Source organism: Hyalella azteca, unplaced genomic scaffold, assembly GCF_000764305.2.
Source record: "Hyalella azteca isolate HAZT.00-mixed unplaced genomic scaffold, Hazt_2.0.2 contig5386, whole genome shotgun sequence".
Taxonomy (NCBI): Eukaryota; Metazoa; Arthropoda; class Malacostraca; order Amphipoda; family Hyalellidae; genus Hyalella; species Hyalella azteca.
In genome coordinates, this window is record NW_025935579.1 from 148,839 (window position 1) to 167,931 (window position 19,093).

The 19,093-nt window shown below is 38.1% G+C and overlaps 1 protein-coding gene across 1 annotated transcript in view; it reads left to right on the plus strand.

The window, feature by feature from the left end:
- Nucleotides 1–19,093, plus strand: part of LOC108668897 (irregular chiasm C-roughest protein-like) — a 47,066-nt gene that overhangs the window by 15,803 nt on the left and 12,170 nt on the right. The window contains exons 6-10 of the mRNA XM_047880417.1: nt 13,673–13,746; nt 14,393–14,569; nt 16,286–16,424; nt 17,757–17,915; nt 18,471–18,584. Coding sequence (XP_047736373.1) covers nt 13,673–13,746; nt 14,393–14,569; nt 16,286–16,424; nt 17,757–17,915; nt 18,471–18,584 — 663 coding nt within the window. The remainder of the gene's footprint in view (nt 1–13,672; nt 13,747–14,392; nt 14,570–16,285; nt 16,425–17,756; nt 17,916–18,470; nt 18,585–19,093) is intronic.

Here is a 19,093-nt window from a genome sequence, read left to right on the forward strand (position 1 = left end):
GGCTTTTCATTTATCAGATACCCTTTTATACTTTCATAAATCGCAAAAATTAAAATGTCACCTTGGATATATAGCGAGTCATTTACGTTTCCCGTCCGTTATTTTACCTTGTTAATCTCTGCCATCAATTTAACTAAATAATTCATCAAATTCTGATCTTCTTCTTTATTACTATTTGTATTTATCGAATGCTTCTATACTTTCCACGTTAGATTTACGTAAACATGAGAAGCGTCTCACTTTGTTATGGTGCATGCGCGCTGCTCGGAGCTCCCTTCACTGTTATGGAAGCGTTCACGCAAAATGAATTGATAATTTTGAAGCTGCGCTAGCATGGAGCTTTAGGATGGATTAAACTGCAGCTGCTGATCTCGTTGCTTGCTTATCTCATTAAGCATTGGGTCGGGCAAATTGGATTTCGCCGCGTTTCCAACCTCGGTTTTCGGTGTTTTGTTTTGTATATCTGCATTCTGCTGAGTTAAATGAGTTCATCGATACAAAATGTGCTTTTTTTCTTTTTTACGTGCGCGTTCTGTCGATTACTTATGAAAAAATGCATTATGAGTAATGTTCGTATTTTTTATAGTAATATTATCCCTAGTAAGTTATATAAATGGTGCTAACAAAATATTTATATCCTTGCATCAATCATCTTTTCAGCCTCATGACATTTTTTATGCCCTGCCTCTAAAAATATTTTTCGTTTTTCAGAATTTTATTCTTGAGTCAATGTGAAACAAGGACTGATTTAAGTTCTGCAGTTAATGTGCTAAGAAGATGCCTCATTTTTTTGAGAAATAAAAGCATTAGATGAAGACGAGAGTAATTTCTTTCCCATATCTTCGGCAGAAGTTACTTCAGAAAGTTGCTGTAGGTAATGCCTGGAGGAGTTCAATATCGTCCGAATTGCAATGAAAAAAAACTGATCCTACGATAGCTGAAAGAAACGAACAGAATGGCGTGTATTTTTGAGTCCTCATATTGAAAATGCTACAGTGTCACTGCGGAAGAGATCCGGCAGCAGACTTTCATGTTCCGACTTTCCGCTTCATATTTAAAGGGCGTGAAAAATCAGCGACCCTTCTATGCCTGAGTTGACGGCTTTTCCTGGTTATTTCTCGTCTTGCACAATGAAGCAAATACAGTAACATGGACTATTATTGCAGCGCATCCAATTCAAATTTTGCTCTCATTTTAATTGTTGCTTCGGGAAACACCACAATATTATTCATATAGTTGCGTATGGTATATTAACTTACGTTACTTGATTATGATTGACTTGACAGCCAAAAATTTCTTAACTTAATCCTGTTATACAATTATATTTTATTATTAATATCTAGAACAAAAATATAATATTTTCCTCTATTTTTGTTATATGTAGAAGATAGTATAAATAATAATGTAGGTAATGTGTAAAGAATATGAGACTCTTTCCTAATTATTGATGTTGGTGGAATTCGCCGGAATGGAGCTGAGCGGTCTGACCTCAGGACTGGACAGCTCTGTTGCATTACACGATCTCTATTGTGTAACAGCAGCCCGGGAAGGGACGGATATATGGAGCAATATAGCTTGTACCTCTCCTAGCATTACGTTCCTAGTACCAGAACGCTGCCACTAGCGAGCCGTATTGCACACAATGAAAATGTTAATGTAATTTGGTTTGTTGGCAGCGTGCGTAATTCGGCAAGCTCACGTGATAACATCTTTGGGCATTTGTGAGAACAATCCATCTCACTGCGATGTGGCTGGATCCGAAGAGCGGCAGGCGTATAGCCGTTCGAGGCAACGGGTCATTTGTTGTACGTGCAGCCAAGCTTGGTGCATAAATGATACCCTCTTGTGGGGATACATTACATGCATCGTAGTTGGTATCACGCGGTGTGTCTGTCGCTTAAGCAACGTTGGGCTCTAAGGGACTGTAATTTCAGCTTGCACATCGATCAGTACCTGAAACAATAATTGTTAGGCATATTAAGAATTCATCAAATAAATAATGCTATAAAATTTTCGATAGGCAAGGTATCGCAGTAATTGAATTTTTTTTACAGCTCAAAACATTACTTCTTTCATTGTTCACATCTCGCCGGCCTTGCTGTCTGATCAAATAACAATTGGCATCCCATATTCAAATGCTCGCGAAATTATTGGAAGTCTTTTATCAACTAATTTTGTTCGCTGTGACAGACGATACCGCAGATATGTAAGATTTTTTCTGCATAAATCCGCCGTGCTCAAATTATTCGCACTGTTTTCAAATCCACGATTTCTCTGAAATAATACGAAACGTTTTATGTTATCTGCCTTGGTTAACGTGCGCTGCGTGAAGTGATTGGCCAAGGGATTTGCGATATCGCATCTAATTTGTCGAGAATGCGGCTCTCGACGTCGCAGCAGGTACCATAATTCGGCTGGAGCTCGCCCTCGCCCAACTCGCCCTAAATTCCCGCGAGCCCCGCCAAAAAATGTCCCAGCGAGAAAGCGCCATTGGATTTATAGAGAGAGTTATTTACGACTTCTGCTGGCGCTCTGTGTTATTGTAAAACATATTTATTATATTATATGTCATTGCAAGATGTCGACTTTCTGCCTGGGATCGCGGCGGTGTCGTACAAACAATGCAGTCCTTGCGGAATTATGTCTGGGAAATGCACGGAAAAACTGTTTGTTTTTCTTTTGACAGTCTTAATGTAATATTTGAAGTGCATTCAGCATTTTTTTATTATTGTATTTCTGAGGCAGGAATACTGTATTGAACGGAAATGAATTGTAAATTTAAGGAATGAAATTCTTTTATGTACCGAATGCAAATCAGTTAAAAAAATTTACCTAAAGACCAAGAAGTCTTTAGGTAAAGCCTTCAAAAAGAAAAAGCCTTCAAAAATTATTCCATTTGACCATAGCTACATTCTCACTAATTATTCTCATATAAGAGTCCCATTATTAAGCGGGAATATCCTCGACATACCGACGCTCAAAAGTGAACATGTACAGAAAAGTAGTGCAATTCGTACACCGCACTTCCTCCGAGTGCATGGTATAAAGGGGCAGCTAAAATCTATCCCGAAAAAAGCACATTGTTCTCGTTAATGGATGTTGCACTGCACTATGTAAGCGCATAAAGCATAGCATTCAACAGGCGAAGTCGCGAGTACACGAAAAGTGTCCATTGTATGAATGTTGTGGTTTGACCATCGCCTACACGGTGCTGCACAAAGTTGGCGAGCACCATGTACCCAAACAACCCCTGTTTGTCTCTCATATATGCAACTCCGGCTTGAAACTTGCCGGGAATTTCTGTTGAATTTTTAATTTCTGTGGAATTTTTCATTTATTGTTGAATTTTTCATCTCTGTTGAATTTTTCATCTCTGTTGAATTATTCATCCCTGCTGAATTTTTCATCTCTGTTGAATTTTTCATCTCTTTTGAATTTTTCATTTCTGTTGAATTAGCTGCTTGATATAGAAATAACTGAAACAGGGCTGATAATACACATTCCTAAAATTATCTAGATCAATTATTAACATTCGATGGCACATCTGAAATATGCGGGTAATAAACATCCTTAAAGAATTTTCAGTGAAATTACGTACGATAAGTTTCGGCTTCTGGATATTGCACATGTATCCGGTTTAAAATTTCCAAATAATTTGCATTTAGGGAGCTTTCATTTGAAAAAAATACTGAATATCTGATTGAGCAAACCCAAGCAATTATTCAAAAACATGAATTCATGGGCAAATCAACTGCGTTCCCGCCGAGCCTATTAGTCTCAAATCGCTCGAGCGCAATTTTGCTTTTATTAACACTACTTGGATACCCGTTCACCTTGAAGCCGGAAGTTTTGGTATTGCAACTTGAATGGAAGACGACCTGCAAACATTGTTGTGCTGATCTTCTTGCAACTTAAAAGGACTTCTGCGCTACCTAGGATTTCATGCTTGCAAGATCTTTGCGTATAAATCTTCTTAATTCGTTTTTCTCCGCTCCTGCTGTATCTGCCTTTGTCGTCGTCGAGTTTGAGTCGCGTAAAATTATTCAATTTATAGTCTCATAGTACCGCGTCCTTTGATTAATATCGATATCTTCCTGGAACTGACATTTTATTCGTTGAGGTCGTGGACATGAAATAAGATTACGAAGATTTTAGAACTTACCGATTCTGTAAAAAATTATCATTATAGCAGGGCCGCATTCATCAGACACAGCAATAACGCTGCGTATCTGCAAATTGCTTCCATTGTCAGCAGGGTTTTAATTGTAGCGCCTGCTGAGCCCCACCGCCATTTCGTAGTCAGTGCTATTTGCAGAGTCAACATGTTTACCGGGTGGGTGTTGACTCAAGCAGCCTATCTTGCTTCTCCAAAGCCACCTCTTCCTTAAGTTTTCATCACGACCGACGGCGACAGCAACAGCCTGGCAAGGCTAATCCTTAGGATTCAACGGTTGGTCTATTGACCGTCGCAGGTCGAATGCAAACCACACACGAAGATGATTGTCTTTGTTTTTATCTATAGGGCCTCATGAAATTTTTGCGTTTAGAATAGAAATTGTCAAAATAAATTTTGAACGTCCCTCTTCATTGTTGAATAAATTAGTGTTCGAGGTCGCTGACACATCAGGAATTTCTTGACGAGGTGGCTATTTTTTTTAACATATTTTTAATTTTTAAAATTATATTCCATATTTACATAAGCTTCCAATTGTAAAATAAACAAATGAGTTTTTTCAAATCTTGCTTGCAGCTTGAACAAGCAAGCTTCAGAATTGTGTAATCAGGTACGCAATCTTGTAATCTATAATGTGTTTGTATATTATATATATTCTTCCAAAGCTTAATGGGAATCTTTCACGGGATTAAATCGATTACTTTGTTCTTATTTCTCGACGAACAAAATGAAATAAAATTGCTAAGATCCTTACTCCCAATCCTACATTTTCCAGCAGCGATCATGACGGAAATGTTTGTGCCAGTTTCATTTAAGGAAATTGACGAGCCAATGCCTCGTTTATGCTAATGAAAGTCATTGTACGCCAGGAATTTCAGAGGGAGTAATTAATCAATTAATTACATTATTAAACAGTAATTAATTTGATGTGTATGTTTAATAATTGAGAAAATGATTACGATGAAAAATGCCCTGGGATTAATAGTCATATGTACCATAAGATTGGGTCGTGCGCGGACCAGACGAAATTTTTGGTTAATGCCCTCACACGCGGTGCCATTGCGCGCGTGTTTGTTGATAGGACGAAGTTTCCCGTTAGACTTTACGCACCACACGCGTGTCGAAAAAAACAAACGAGGATTAAAATTTCGCCGTCATTCTGAATACAGGAGGATTTCCAGTCGTTTTGCATAATTGAATTTGAACCTGAGCCTCAGATAGAATCGTTTCACGCATATCCAATTACTGCTCTCCCGAGGGACTTTATATTGTTTCTAAGTGGATCATTAAACGAGTAGTCCCGTCTAGAGAAACCTGCGCCTACTGCAATCTTTTCTTTTATTATTGCTTGGAAATAAAATTTGATGTCAGCTGAACGATCCATTTAATTCATAATAGATTGATGAAGACTTGAGACCGATCATTCAGGGACACGTTCGAATGCAAAAGAGATGCATGACAGTAATTTTTTCTTTTCTTTTCGTAATTTAATATTGGCCTATAAATTTTATCAAGTTAGAGAGCAATAAAGGTTTTTTAGTCTTTTATAAAACATTTGATGGATCTCACCAATCTTATTTTGGACGGACAGTCTGGACTGATTTGTGTGCTAGGCTGCTCGTCCTACAATAACTCAATATCTCCTGACCAGAGATTGTCCATAACCATCCATAACTACCGTAAGGGCTGGCGAGCTCCCAACAATCTTGCTCTTTTACGCTACAGATCCCCATTTTATGTTGGTAATCACTAAAGATAGCCTATTAAAGCACTTACCTTGAGCAAACCTTGCTCTCTAGGATGCTGTTTTCATGAGATACCTCAGCCACCTTGGCATTCTTCTCGTGTACTTCCTTGACAGCCTCGCGTCATACTGGCTAGCGCTGCTCCTGGCAGATATCATTTTTTTATTTCTAGCACATTTATGAAACTGTAATAATGTACCTCATGAAACTTGACGGTTGTTTGATTAGTTATATTGAGCAAACAAAATTAATACGAATTTCCTGCATCATTCCGATCTATTTGAGTGGACATGGCAACATCGATCGAACTAAAGGAGAAAAAGTATCGGCATACCGTAATCCAACGTTGATTGTCGATAATTTGCTTCGTTAAATTGATGAAAGGTCTAAATCTAAATTACTATTTGGTTGCATTAACACGTTTGCTCTCGTGCTTACTGTATAATTGATACATTTCAAAGCGTAAGAAAATAACTCTTGAATTTTTAGATCTTCATAATTCACATGAACTTTTCACACCAACTTCATGTGTGGGCAACATTTTCGTCTTTAGCTTGGCTCATCTCCCTCTCTGATATTCCTTGAGTTTTCGACTATCAGAGGAAGGCTTCACCTTACCTTATGCAGGCGCTCAGTAAACGCTAGATTTCTGGCATAACGACTCGCATATTAGCCTTAATAATTAAGACCGTTATCGGCTAAAACTTGATATTCAAGTCTGTTATTTATCAAGTCATTTTTTGTGACTTATGTTAGTGGATTAATTCTTATTCGAAAATTTGTTTGATGATTTTTCATTTCATAATTTCCCTCTATAAAAATTCCCTAATAATCATTGACCGTAACTTGACCAAGTTTAAAAGGTTAATAATTCGTTGTAGTTTATATGTATTTCCCATGATTGATTTATAAATAGGGCTTTTATGACTCACAGTTAGGTGATTACGTTTTTGTGTTTGCCTTTGACATAGCGAATCAATAGAGTGCAAAAGTAGCCATCCCATTCATTTGACCTTAACGGCGACTTTCCACAGTTGTTGACAGTCTATACGAGTTTTTTATTGCTAATTAAGGGAATTTATGAAACTTTCTTTGGTTTATGTCCTAATTTTTTGACGTTTAGATCGCGAGTAAGTCATTCATGGGAAGCTCATTCGCAGACTAAGCTAGTGAGCGGCAATGGTCTCCAATAGTGTGGTGTATGTTTTATACAATAATCGATACCCTAAGCCTAGGGACCGACAGAAACTTTCTCTAATATCCCGTGTTTTGGCAACTTACTTCAATGCCTGGCGGATATCACGCTATAATATTGGCCAAGTTGCTCAACAATCGTGCACTCCCTCTATCACTTGCCTCACTTTCGTGCCACTCCAAGTGACCGACATTAGTTTGGCACTGCACGAAATTTGAAGGTTTTGCTGCCGTGCCTCATCGATGATCAATGCGTCAAAACAAAAGATCCGTGCAAATTATCAGGCCAGACTTCGCCTCAACGATCGGCTTCGATTGTTCGCTGCTCGCTGTGCCCGGGGAACCAACAACGGTAACTGCGAAAGTCTCTTAGCTGCAGTGCAAATATTTTCTAATGCTTCTGTGTGCTCGTATATTAGCCTTATTTTTTTAACTTTTTTGACTTGGTTTCATATGAAAGTATTTCATTTTCCTCGGCTTGCGAGGCTATGTTGTATCAATTAATTCATTTCTTTTATTTGTATTACCGTGTTCATTTCTTCTTTTCATGCACTATTGATCTCTCTCCATTCCGCCTTTTAGTTTCTATAGTATCCAGCTAATACTAATTTTCTTTAAATATATTGCAGAAAAACTATATCGTTTAATCACGATCGTAAACGGATTTTTTTGGTTAATTCAACTGCGAATAAATTGCTCCCCAAATGATTTCGGGTTCACACCGAATGCATCAAAAACAAAGATATATTAATATCAAAAACATGTATTAATTGGACTGTCCTCCTTCTAAAAAAATATTCCACGGATCTATTAAACGTTTATCATAGATGATTATTTCCAAGCGTGAATTCTTCTCAGCTAGAAATAAAGCGACTCAAATTAGGAGCACTAAGTGAGGTTAATTGAAGTGAATTATTTGCATTCTGATTATGAAATACATAAATTATGTCAGTTAACTGCCATTTCATTTGAGATAAGGAATTCCCTGGAGCGGGTATTTGCATTTGCTTTTTGGGCGCCTGAATTATGGCGACTCTGCATTTGCATAAAAAAGATTTGGTCAGGGAAACCAAAATCATAGAGCCGCTGTGGCAACAACAATTTCGATGCCGCAGTGGCAACAACAATTTCGATGCTGCAGTTGCAACAACAACTTCGATGTCGTTGTGGCAAAAACAATTTCGATGCCGCAGTGGCAACAACAACTTCGATGCCGCAGTGGCAACAACAATTTCGATGCTGCAGTTGCAACAACAACTTCGATGCCCCTGTGTCAAAAACAATTTCGATGCCGCAATGGCAACAACAACTTCGATGTCGCTGTGGCAAAAACAATTTCGAAGCCGCAGTGGCAACAACAACTTCGATGGCGCAGTGGCAACAACAATTTCGATGCTGCAGTTGCAACAACAAATTCGATGCCGCAGTGGCAAAAACAACTTCGATGCCGCAGTGGCAAAAACTACTTCGATGCCGCAGTGGCAACAACAAATTCGATGCCGCAGTCGATGCCGCAGTGGCAAAAACTACTTCGATGGCGCAGTGGCAACAACAACTTCGATGCCGCAGTGGCAACAACAAATTCGATGCCGCAGTGGCAACAACAAATTCGATGCCGCAGTGGCAAAAACTACTTCGAAGCCGCAGTGGCAAAAACTACTTCTAAGCCGCTATGGCAACAACAACTTCGATGCCGCCGCGGCAAAAACTACTTCCATCCCGCTGTAGCTAGAAAAAAATTCGATGCCGCTCTGGCAACAACTTCGATGCTGCTGTGGTAACGAAAGCTTCGACGCCGCTGTGGCAACAAAAACTTTGATGCTGCTGAGGCAACAAAAACTTTGATGCCGCTCTGGCAACAACTTCAATGCTGCCGTGGCAATGAAAGCTGCGATGCCGCAGTGGCAACAAATTCGATGCCACCGAGGCGAAAACAATCCTGAAATTGCTCCTGTGTCAAGGACCCCGATGATGCTGATAGGTAACAACATCTGGGATGTCGTTGCTGTTACAACAATCCTGATGCCGTTGTGTCCTCAAGTCGGGCGCTGATATATCAACCCCAACCGATGGCAAGAAGTACAGGTAGCAGTTACTTGGATGACGTTGTGGAAATTTCTACTGTCGTTAGGTCTACTAAAATGATGTTTAACCCTGAACAAATAATAAACACAGTATAAAAACCTTTATTTATTTATTTACTGCTGCACTTGCATTCACATCTGTTGAGCTCACCGTGCTTGAAACTCTGGTCGCTAAAAGAGCGAGAAAGTCGTACCACTTTGAACTTCCAGCTAAAAAAATCAAGTTGCTGTGTAACACTATTCTATTATTTAAACTCGCCACAGAGGCCTCTTCGTTGTCGATACGAACTCTCACAGCTACTATGTATTCGGCGGTTTCCTTGGCTTCGGGATTGATGGTACGGATGTATTCGGCGTTGCCTCTGCTTAAGGTTGGAGTTCAACAAACCATAAAGCTTTTTACCTCGACTCTTTTTGCCTATTTGGCATTAGGCTTCTAAAGCGGAAAGTTTAAAATCATCGAACCTTTTTGTTTAATCTTGAATATTCAGAAAATAGTCTTTAGGCTTGTGTTAAAAACTTTTGCTGGAGTTTAACAGACCATGATAAATTTACATCCATTTAATTTTTTAATTATTGACATGCCTTTGAACCCACACATTTATTTCTATTTTTGATGGTACGCTTTGAAGATAACTACAAACAAACGGTTTCATTTCATAAATGTTTTCCGTTCTTCATAAAATATTTCCACAAACAGCCTTTAAGTTTTGAAAGTAGTATATGAATTTTAAATTGCTAGAAAGAGTTAGACGTGTCTTTCAATTTATATTATTATAAGGGATCCCATTTTTTAGAAACATTGCAGTCATATTGTTCCCCTTGTCTCATGAAATCCATTACTTGACACATGTTTTTGTTGAGAAATGAGAAAATATTTTTTTAAGTCAAATAACTAGACAGCAACATGCAAATACCTCCAAAAATGCGGCTCAGAAAATTTTGCAAAGTTTCCGCTCTGCGAAAAAACAGCATACCAATGAAGGTAGTGGAGAAAAATCAATGGGATCATGCAATGAAGACATCACGAGCCCAAATGAAATTTCAGCCAGCGGGACCGTTGGACGACGGAAGTGCCTTTCGACAAATTGGAGAGCTGCTGATCCAAGGCAGGCGTAAGCGCGCCTCCTGAATCCGGCCAAGGAGAAGCCACCAAATGGCGCCCGACTTGTATTCAAAATTACCGGACGCGCCGAGTGGTTGCCGACAAATCACTTCCTCTAGATGTTTGCTTCGAAATTCTCTCAACTGAAATGCAGAGCGTTATGCGAGACCTGCCCGGCGTATTTTTTTCCAGAGATGATGACTACAGTTTGAAATGTTTATGAACAAAAAATGTAGTGTTTTCTTGCCATGTCTTTGGACATTTATTATTCATTTTGTGTTTCCTCACTTTGTTCAACTCCTGTACTGGCATTTGGTAACTGGTTCCAGATGCAATAAAATCATTAAGAAGGTTTCACTTTCCCACATTTTTGATTGAGTATTGATTTGAAATTTAAATTCATTCTACATGTTTAGCGCTAAGATTCTTACGAGGAATAACTCGTAGGCTAGCAATTTTTTCTGTAAATCAAGTATTTTGCAAATACTTTCGGTATTTTTATTCACCTCACCATGCAGCAAATTCACTTGCTTCAACAGCAATGTCACGAAAGTATGTTCCTGTAAAGAAATATGTTCTATCCGCGTCACAATGCATTCTGATGGCTGCCGTCAGCTTCCTTGTCAGGCGTTCGGCGCACATTGAGCAGATAAGCGGGAATATCTTGTGATGTTTGCCGAGCAAATATCTCCACTATCGACAAGATGATTGGTGTTGTTGATGCTTCTTGTAAATATTGAATCGATTGCTGCAACTCCCTACAGCAAGAAGTGTGTCTGGAAAAGAACCATCGGAAGTGGTGAATTGAACCCGTTGCCTGCATCAAATTCCTCGGGGACGTTTGATCCAAACGCATTCGATGCAGCTGATGAATTCCGCGAATTTGTTCCATGGTATATTTGTATTTCATTCTGTGCTACGTGTTGGTGTTGATCCGATGCTTGTTTTGTGTCACCAAGCTTTGTCGTCATATTGTTGCACTTTTGGCGTGCGTGTAGTCCTGTAAAAGTTTGGTTAGTCGCGGTGGAAAAGATTATTTGATTAAACTATTTCCTTCGTTTTTGTTGCAAGTTGAATTGTTTTTTTTGTACTTGGTTTATATTTTCTACCCTCTTGTAACCGAAGGAAATTCTTTTTTTAATTATCATTCACAGTTCTCACGTAAGAACTTAGTGCAGACCATATCAAAGCTACACATATTAAAAACAAACGGAAAATTTTTACCATTACTGAAATTGAAGAAAAAAATCAACTAGAAACGAGTGCGCTGCTCGACTCCTGAGTTGACGATCCCAGAGAGTTTATTGGGGCACCGTGGAAGAGAATCGCGGAGCTCGCATCGCGGCAGAGACTAAGCGCCGCTGTCTTCATAAGCCAAATAACAGATGGACGCCACTGCGGTGCATCGCTCAACCTTGCACCTCCTAGTGTCGTCGCAGTGCTTCATTTTGCTTGGTATTGCGCTAGCGGATATCAAATATTTTCTATCGCTTGATGTTTGTTATCTCCTGACCATTTGCTTCTTTAGAAGTTTTTTTATCCGACTGGTTCGGAATCGAAGGAAATTTGGTTTCTATAGGAATATTTTTATGACTTAAATAGGCGTGGACTCTTTTACCTTTATTGTGATTTTGCTTCTTTTTTCATTTGGTGTTATGTGCTGTCAAATTTGTATATTTTGCTCCACGAACCCCAATCCTTTTAGAAAGAATTAATTTCTATATTGTTGAGTACGTTTTTTTCACTTTGATTGCATTTTTCACTCTTGCTACGAGATTTTTTGTGTCATACGTAGAATTAAATATTTCATGACCAATTAATGAAAGGAGCTTATGAATCAACTAATGAAAGCTTACCATTTACGTTATATTTCACAGATAGCCAATCCACGTACGTTAAATTTTAATGTACCATATCGCATTGACTTTTTTATACGTCCATTCTTTTCCTTTGCCCGTGGCTACTGATAGATTCTCGGTGCCAGCAACCTGTGAAACCTGATAATTCCTGCTCTTGCTGTGACGTAAAGGTGCTAATGTCGTCTTCTCTTTGTTATTGTTCGAGGAATTGGTTTTTGGTACAAATTATTGCTGCGCAAACCGCCGTTAATCAAAATTATTGCTCTCTGTCACTGAAGCTTCATTTATGGTGTTCTCATATGATGGATTGTGTGCGGAAAATTAGAATTTTTTTCTCTATATAGTCAGGGCTCATGCAACATCAAATTTTTTTTTCTATAAGAATGCTGCAAATACTTTGTGTTTCTTAATAATTCCTGCCAGTTATACAACAATTAAATATCACTGCTTTATCGATTGGAAGCTTCGTCAATTTAAACCATTTTACATTATTTTTTGCTCTCATCAGTTCTATGATTCACAATATCAAACGAATGATCTTATGAATAAGTGTTTGCGAATTCCCACGCATTTCACACTGTTGCATGATTGGCATGTCGAACTAAATTATCTTTCTATATTTTCACAGAAGTCTACGGTATTTTAAACCAATATTTAATTAACTTCGATGTCTGCGCAAAATCATAACATAAAAACAATATATAATTTTATCTGATTATCCAGCATTGACTAATTCGAAGATGTTCTTGTTTTTAAATTATGGGATATGTCAATAGGAAGCTGAGAAGCCAGAAATTTCACTGTGTTTGCTATTTTTTAGCGATGTTGTAGTAAGGTAAAGAACAGCGGCAAGTAAATAATCTTTTGTTTTCGAATGCATTCTGCAATATCATAAATGCATTCGTTCTGAAAATCACTAAAGAATCCAATTACTCAGATTTGGCTGTTATGATTCCTCTCGTTGCCGTGTTGTGAATGACGTATGAATGCTGCTCATTTGCCTGCCTGGTTATCCCGAATTACTTTGACTTTTGCGTGCTGCCGCCCGAGCTTTGTCTCAGCGTAAAAAATCCTCGGCAAATGGATCATCGAGTAATGAGCTCACGGGAACTGCAATTTTAATTTCTGGCGGTGCGAGCTTTTTTGACTTCGGCTGAGATTGAGTGCAAAACATTTTGCAGGATTTTTTTGCTTCACTTCCAATGCGTTGCAGAATTTTGCTTTGATTGAACTAGAGGCTTTCTAAACGAAAATTTTTAATTTTTTTCCGGAAATATAAAGCCATCGTTTTTTTAAAATAAGGTTCTGCGTCATTTTAGATTATAAATATAAGCTTTTAGAGATTGTTTCAATGACAAAATACATTCTGATAAATGACAATGTTTAAATGACAATACGCCACAGCTGATCAAGATTTTTCTATTGATCAATGAAAGATCACATAGATATATGCTACTTCCATTGTAAATATGTATATTTTAAATAATTTCCAATCTTTTTATTTTTTGCAGACGGCCCGAGCTTTGTCAGCGACCCAGAAGATGCTTTTGCGGATCTCGGAGAAAACGTGACACTGAACTGCGAGGTACACGGAAAATTTCCGTTATAAACTAATTCCTTCTTCAACTTTGCCAATGAAACTCAAAACTTTAATCTGCGATCAGGATTCGCAATGTATTTTGAAATATTTTTCATTACAAATGTTAATGTTGTGTTTATATCGTGTTGTCTGAATGTGTTACGCGATCTAGTTTGAATGAAACGTAGGTAAATATCATACCTTAAATATTTGCGATTGACATGAGGATTGGTATCCCAGTGGCACGAACCCGTCGCCTATAGAAACCATTGTAGGAATTAAATGATTGTAAACTAAAATTTTTTTCCGAAGTAACACTTTTATTGACCAGGTAAGAAAACTTAAAGCTATTGAAAATTTCGAATTTATGGTAGAGTTACACATTTTTTTACGTGCAGTAAAAATGCCAAATTTTTATTAAGAGGTAATTATTTGATACTTTTCAACATGGCAACTTTAAAAAAAAAAACATTTTCGTGCTTATCCTCCATCGGTACGCACGAAAAAATTCTATACGTATCCTCCATTCTTTCTTAACCCTAGGATTTGTATATGTGATAGCAAAACTGTATTATTCAGTTGTGTAAATGTCGCTATGACTAGATTGTTAACCAAGTCGTGCCTATTTTTCTAAATATTTTCGATGTGTCAGGTGGATTCGAACCCCGAAGCAACGATCGTTTGGGTAGGGCAGCAGAAGCAGACAGTCGCTGGCCGAGGTGCTGCTCTCAGGCTGGAAGCTTCTGCAGAGACCATCGGCAATTATCTCTGCATCGCTAAAGTTGAAGGCTTCCCAGAAATATCAGGAACCGTTGGCCTTTTCTTGAAGGTAGGAAGGAAATTCTTAATATTTGGGTTTCGTAAATCTGTGATTCTTTGCGCGTAGGAAACATTAAATTTTAATAAATTTTAGTTCATGGATATTTTTTTAATGATGTCGTTAATTAATTAAGACACACGAAAAATTCTAAACTTGTTATTGATTTTCCTCGGAATCAAAGCCCTACTTTTACTTTATTCTTGCTTGCTATTTCTCGATTCAGAAAATGACTCCATTAATTCTGGTGAATTAATCTCTACGCTCTTTAATATATACTTGCATGTTTTCCCCATTATTGCTGTATCCACTGAAAACAAAAGAGCACAAGAAAGCAATTTTTTCAGTATTTCATCGTATAAAGCAGTACGGCGAGCATGTCGTAAAAAATCAGCATGACGCATGATTATCATGCATGTCGTAAGAAAGCAGCATGACGCGTGGTCATCAAGCATGTCGTAAAAAGCAGCATGAGGCTTGGGTGGGCCCAGGTTATTAGCACTCGAGACAACAGCAACATTCTTGCTGAAAGTACACGCGTTCCTCGCCGTAACTTATAACGTATCATGAATACCGAACGTGACTAGCAAGCCGTGAATAGGTAAACCTTGTCCACAGGAACATGTCACTATATGTTCCTATAACGCTCATCCTAAAAAATATGATGCCTTCTGAAAACTAAACATATTTCTTTCACGTGCCACTATGTATCCTATATGGTTCATCCTTAATACTGATATTTTCTGAGATAATGTTTCACATTAATACACAATTAGTTCACATGAACGCAAAAAAAATTCTAGTGAATTGTCAGTCGAAACGTGCATTAATTAATCTGATAACATGTTTCCGTGTGTAGACTCGTCCGTGAATGTTCGCTTTTAAGTTTTCACTCGATTTATTTAAGCAAGAGTTCCCTCACTGACGTTTCTAATTTTTTTAGACATATTTCTTCATCAAAGTCTAGCTAAGGTAGTTGTTATTTATTCAGGATTTTATCACATGTTTCATTCATATACTTTTGAAATAATCAAAAAATCTTACAATATCTTAAATTTGTGTATCCATTATAAAATTTGAGTAATGTTACTAATAGCAGCATTTTACTCGTGTTTCCAGCTCAATCATCTTCTTAATGGGCTTTTGAGGCTTAGGAGTTCATTAATTTATGCTTCGAGGCTGGCTGCTGCCAAAATATTCTTCGTCTAATTATTCGACGGCCAAGTTAACCATAAATGATGAGAAGCTGCCATATTTTCTCGGCAACATTTCTGAGACTCCGTGTTTTGACTTCCGTGAAAAACGCTCTCCATTGAAACCTTTTCTTCAGAGTTTACTAACAAGGCATAACTTAGTGGAAATTTGTATCTTAATATAAATTTTCTTTGTTGTTGTATTTTCACCTATTGAACGTCTTTTGCTTTAATTGAATAACAATGGATGCATTTCTATTTAAATTCCCTACCTTTTGTTTCAACTGAAAAGAAAACCGTCCATTTCAATCGTGCTTTCGTCAGAAAATATTTTTCACGTTCAGTTTTTGTCCGTATGAATAGAACTAGTTATTTCAGAATCCGCTAGTGACTGCAAATTTTTTCGTTGAATGACTGATGACTTTTGAAGAATAATTCTTCCAGTTAACAATTTTATTTTATTTCTAACTGCAAAATACCAGCTTCAAATCTTTAGTGTCTAAAATTAACATTTTCTTGTCTGGTTCCCCCTCAGGGTCCCCCGGGGGTGCGAGCTGAACCCCTGCAGTGGGGGGCAACAGGGGATACTGTCACCGTGGACTGCTATGTCACCTCCGCGTCTCCGCGTTCCGTTACCGTCTCCTGGTCTAAGTTCGGCTCCAAAGTTGATCTCGGTGAGTGAATGTGTATTGTCGTGCTTAGTCCATTTATATAATTATTAGATATTGTCTATATACTTGCAGTAATTCCGATCTCTTGATGTGCCGCCGAGAAATTACCAATTTTTTCAAACATTTTTCATTTTAGTGGCAATGTGATCTTTTATAACAGTTTAGGTATATCATTGCAAGTGCATAGGAAGAGCATCATATTTATCGAATTGGAATAGAGGGAGCACAAGATGAAGCGATACATGATGAATTACTTACTTTCATATCAACATCAATATAGAGGAACTGTAAGAACTGGAGGTAATGTAAAATTACCACCACTTAAGCATTTCATTTATATACACCAATCTAAACAAATGGAGGTAAAAAAGCTCCTAGTTTGCAAACTCCAATTTATTTATGCAATTAAATCAAGTACGCATTCGAATGATGATTAGGACAAGCTCGTGTGCAAGTATCCCAAACATGGCGCTCCTTGCGCTCTCGAATTGCCGATGAATCCTTCTGCCTTGCGAGGCTTCATCCGAAGTTGCCCTGGTGCTGAGATGAGCTGCAATAATGCCTGTTCCTGACGCTCTGTCCCTCTCAATGGATGCAAAACCAGCCCCAACTTGGTTAGATTAGTTCACTGGTATTCTGAAGTTTGAATTTAGTCATAGAGTTAGAGGCCGATTCAAATGGCAAGACTTCAGCGAAACGTGAATGAAGAAACTGGACTGCTTCTTCTCGTGATCTCGTCGAAGATCTCGATTTCTTCTGAGTGAGCATTCGATGAAATGAGACTGTTTTGCGTGTAGGCTTTCCCGAAATAAGATGGCTTCCACGAAGTTTCAAATTATCTTCGATCTTTTTACAAATTGAATCTATCAAATACTAAATTCTTCACATTATTATAAACAAATTAGTCCGGAGATGAATTTTTTATCATTTTCATTGTGTTGAAACAAATTTTGTTTGCCAATCCAGTACTGCTAGTTTTTCAACATTGAAAGCACGTCTAATTTTGACCAAAATCACTCAGGTATTACTCATCATGATTGCTTCCAAACTTTGATTATCCCGCCTTGAAAGTAAATGTATTACATTCTAATAAATTCTAATAATATAATAATAATAATAATATACTATAATAATATATTATATATAATATACAAGGACTACTACACACAGGACATGCATAGCCTATGTCCAGCCTCTGCTAGCAGAGGCTGGACATAGGCTATGCATGTCCTGTGTGTAGTAGTCCTTGATAATATAATAATAATATAATAATAATAAAGATTCTAATAATTAGAATCGTAAACATACCTAACGATATTATATTGTGTTGTTCAGTGCCTGGCCGATACGAGGAGCTGGAAGAGGTCACAGCGCTCGGTCTCCGGCATTCGCTCATCATCCGCAACGCCAAGGCCGAGGACTTCGGAACCTACAACTGTTCAGTTCAGAACGCCTTCGGCTCCGGCACTATCGAAATTGTGCTCGACAAAAGAAGTGAGTTTAGGCTTTCATCATTCACGAGATGTTCATCACTTCTGACGATTTCATTAGCATAGCCCCTTTCGTCTGTTTCCACTCGGGACACAAGCCTTTGAATATTCTCATGCATCACTTTCGATCTATTATATAACCAAGCTTGAATCTCGAAGTTTTATGCTCGATGAAGATATTTCTTTGATTTTTTGGAGTCAAAATTATTGGTCTAACGTTGTTTTGATCATTGAAATATCATTTCATATTTGAGCCGCTTCCACCATAATGTTTTGGCAAAGTTATATGAAATATTTTGATTAGAATTGAGTCATACATTTTTATCAGTTGTATGTGTGCGTTCCGTACTCATTTTATATCGTTTCGTCGAATAAAAGTAGTTTTTTCGCTCATTATTCTAACGAAATAACATGATTATTATTTGTTATGAGATCAGTAAACTATGCAGCCATTTCAACCTTTCTCTTCTCCCTGCACTAATTTACTGAATTCGTCCTCATCGTAAATGTTGTGTAATATTCTTAATTTTTACTCAACATCAACTATTTTTATCAACAGAAGGAATGCCGATTCTCCTGATAATCGGCGGTGCGGTGCTCGGCATCGTGTTCATCATGGCCATCGCCATCGGCATCATAATCTACGGACGAGCATCGGCGGCTAAACAGAACGGTATTTTACAATAATTTTGTATAATTTGAGTAGTTTAAAAATTTCCTTATCAAAACTGTTCAAAGATATCTTCGATTCATGTAATGTTTACCATTTATTCTTTATTTGGCAAGGATACCTGGTTTAAAAACTGTGCATCATCTCGCATTTATAACTTCAAAACTGATGTTCAGCCTTTACAAATTCGAGGAAAAACCGGCCCTTCAAAAAAGATGCATCGGCACGGCCTGAAAAGACCGGCCTGGCTGCTTGGTCTTGTATTCAGAGCGTTTTAAATTCCACTGAGCGTATACTTAAGCTGCGCCCCAAGTCTTTGTTGGCGCTTTTACTTGCTTGTCACGTGCTTCAGCAGACTCCATTGGCGCTTCTATAAGTATACTTTGTGCATACTTCGCCCGCTTAGTTTAGGCGCCTCGCACACCCTGCGCGCGAACACTGGGTGCTCGACGCACTCCACTTTACGTCTGTGCTCGACACACTCCACGTGACGTTTGTGCTCGACGCACTCC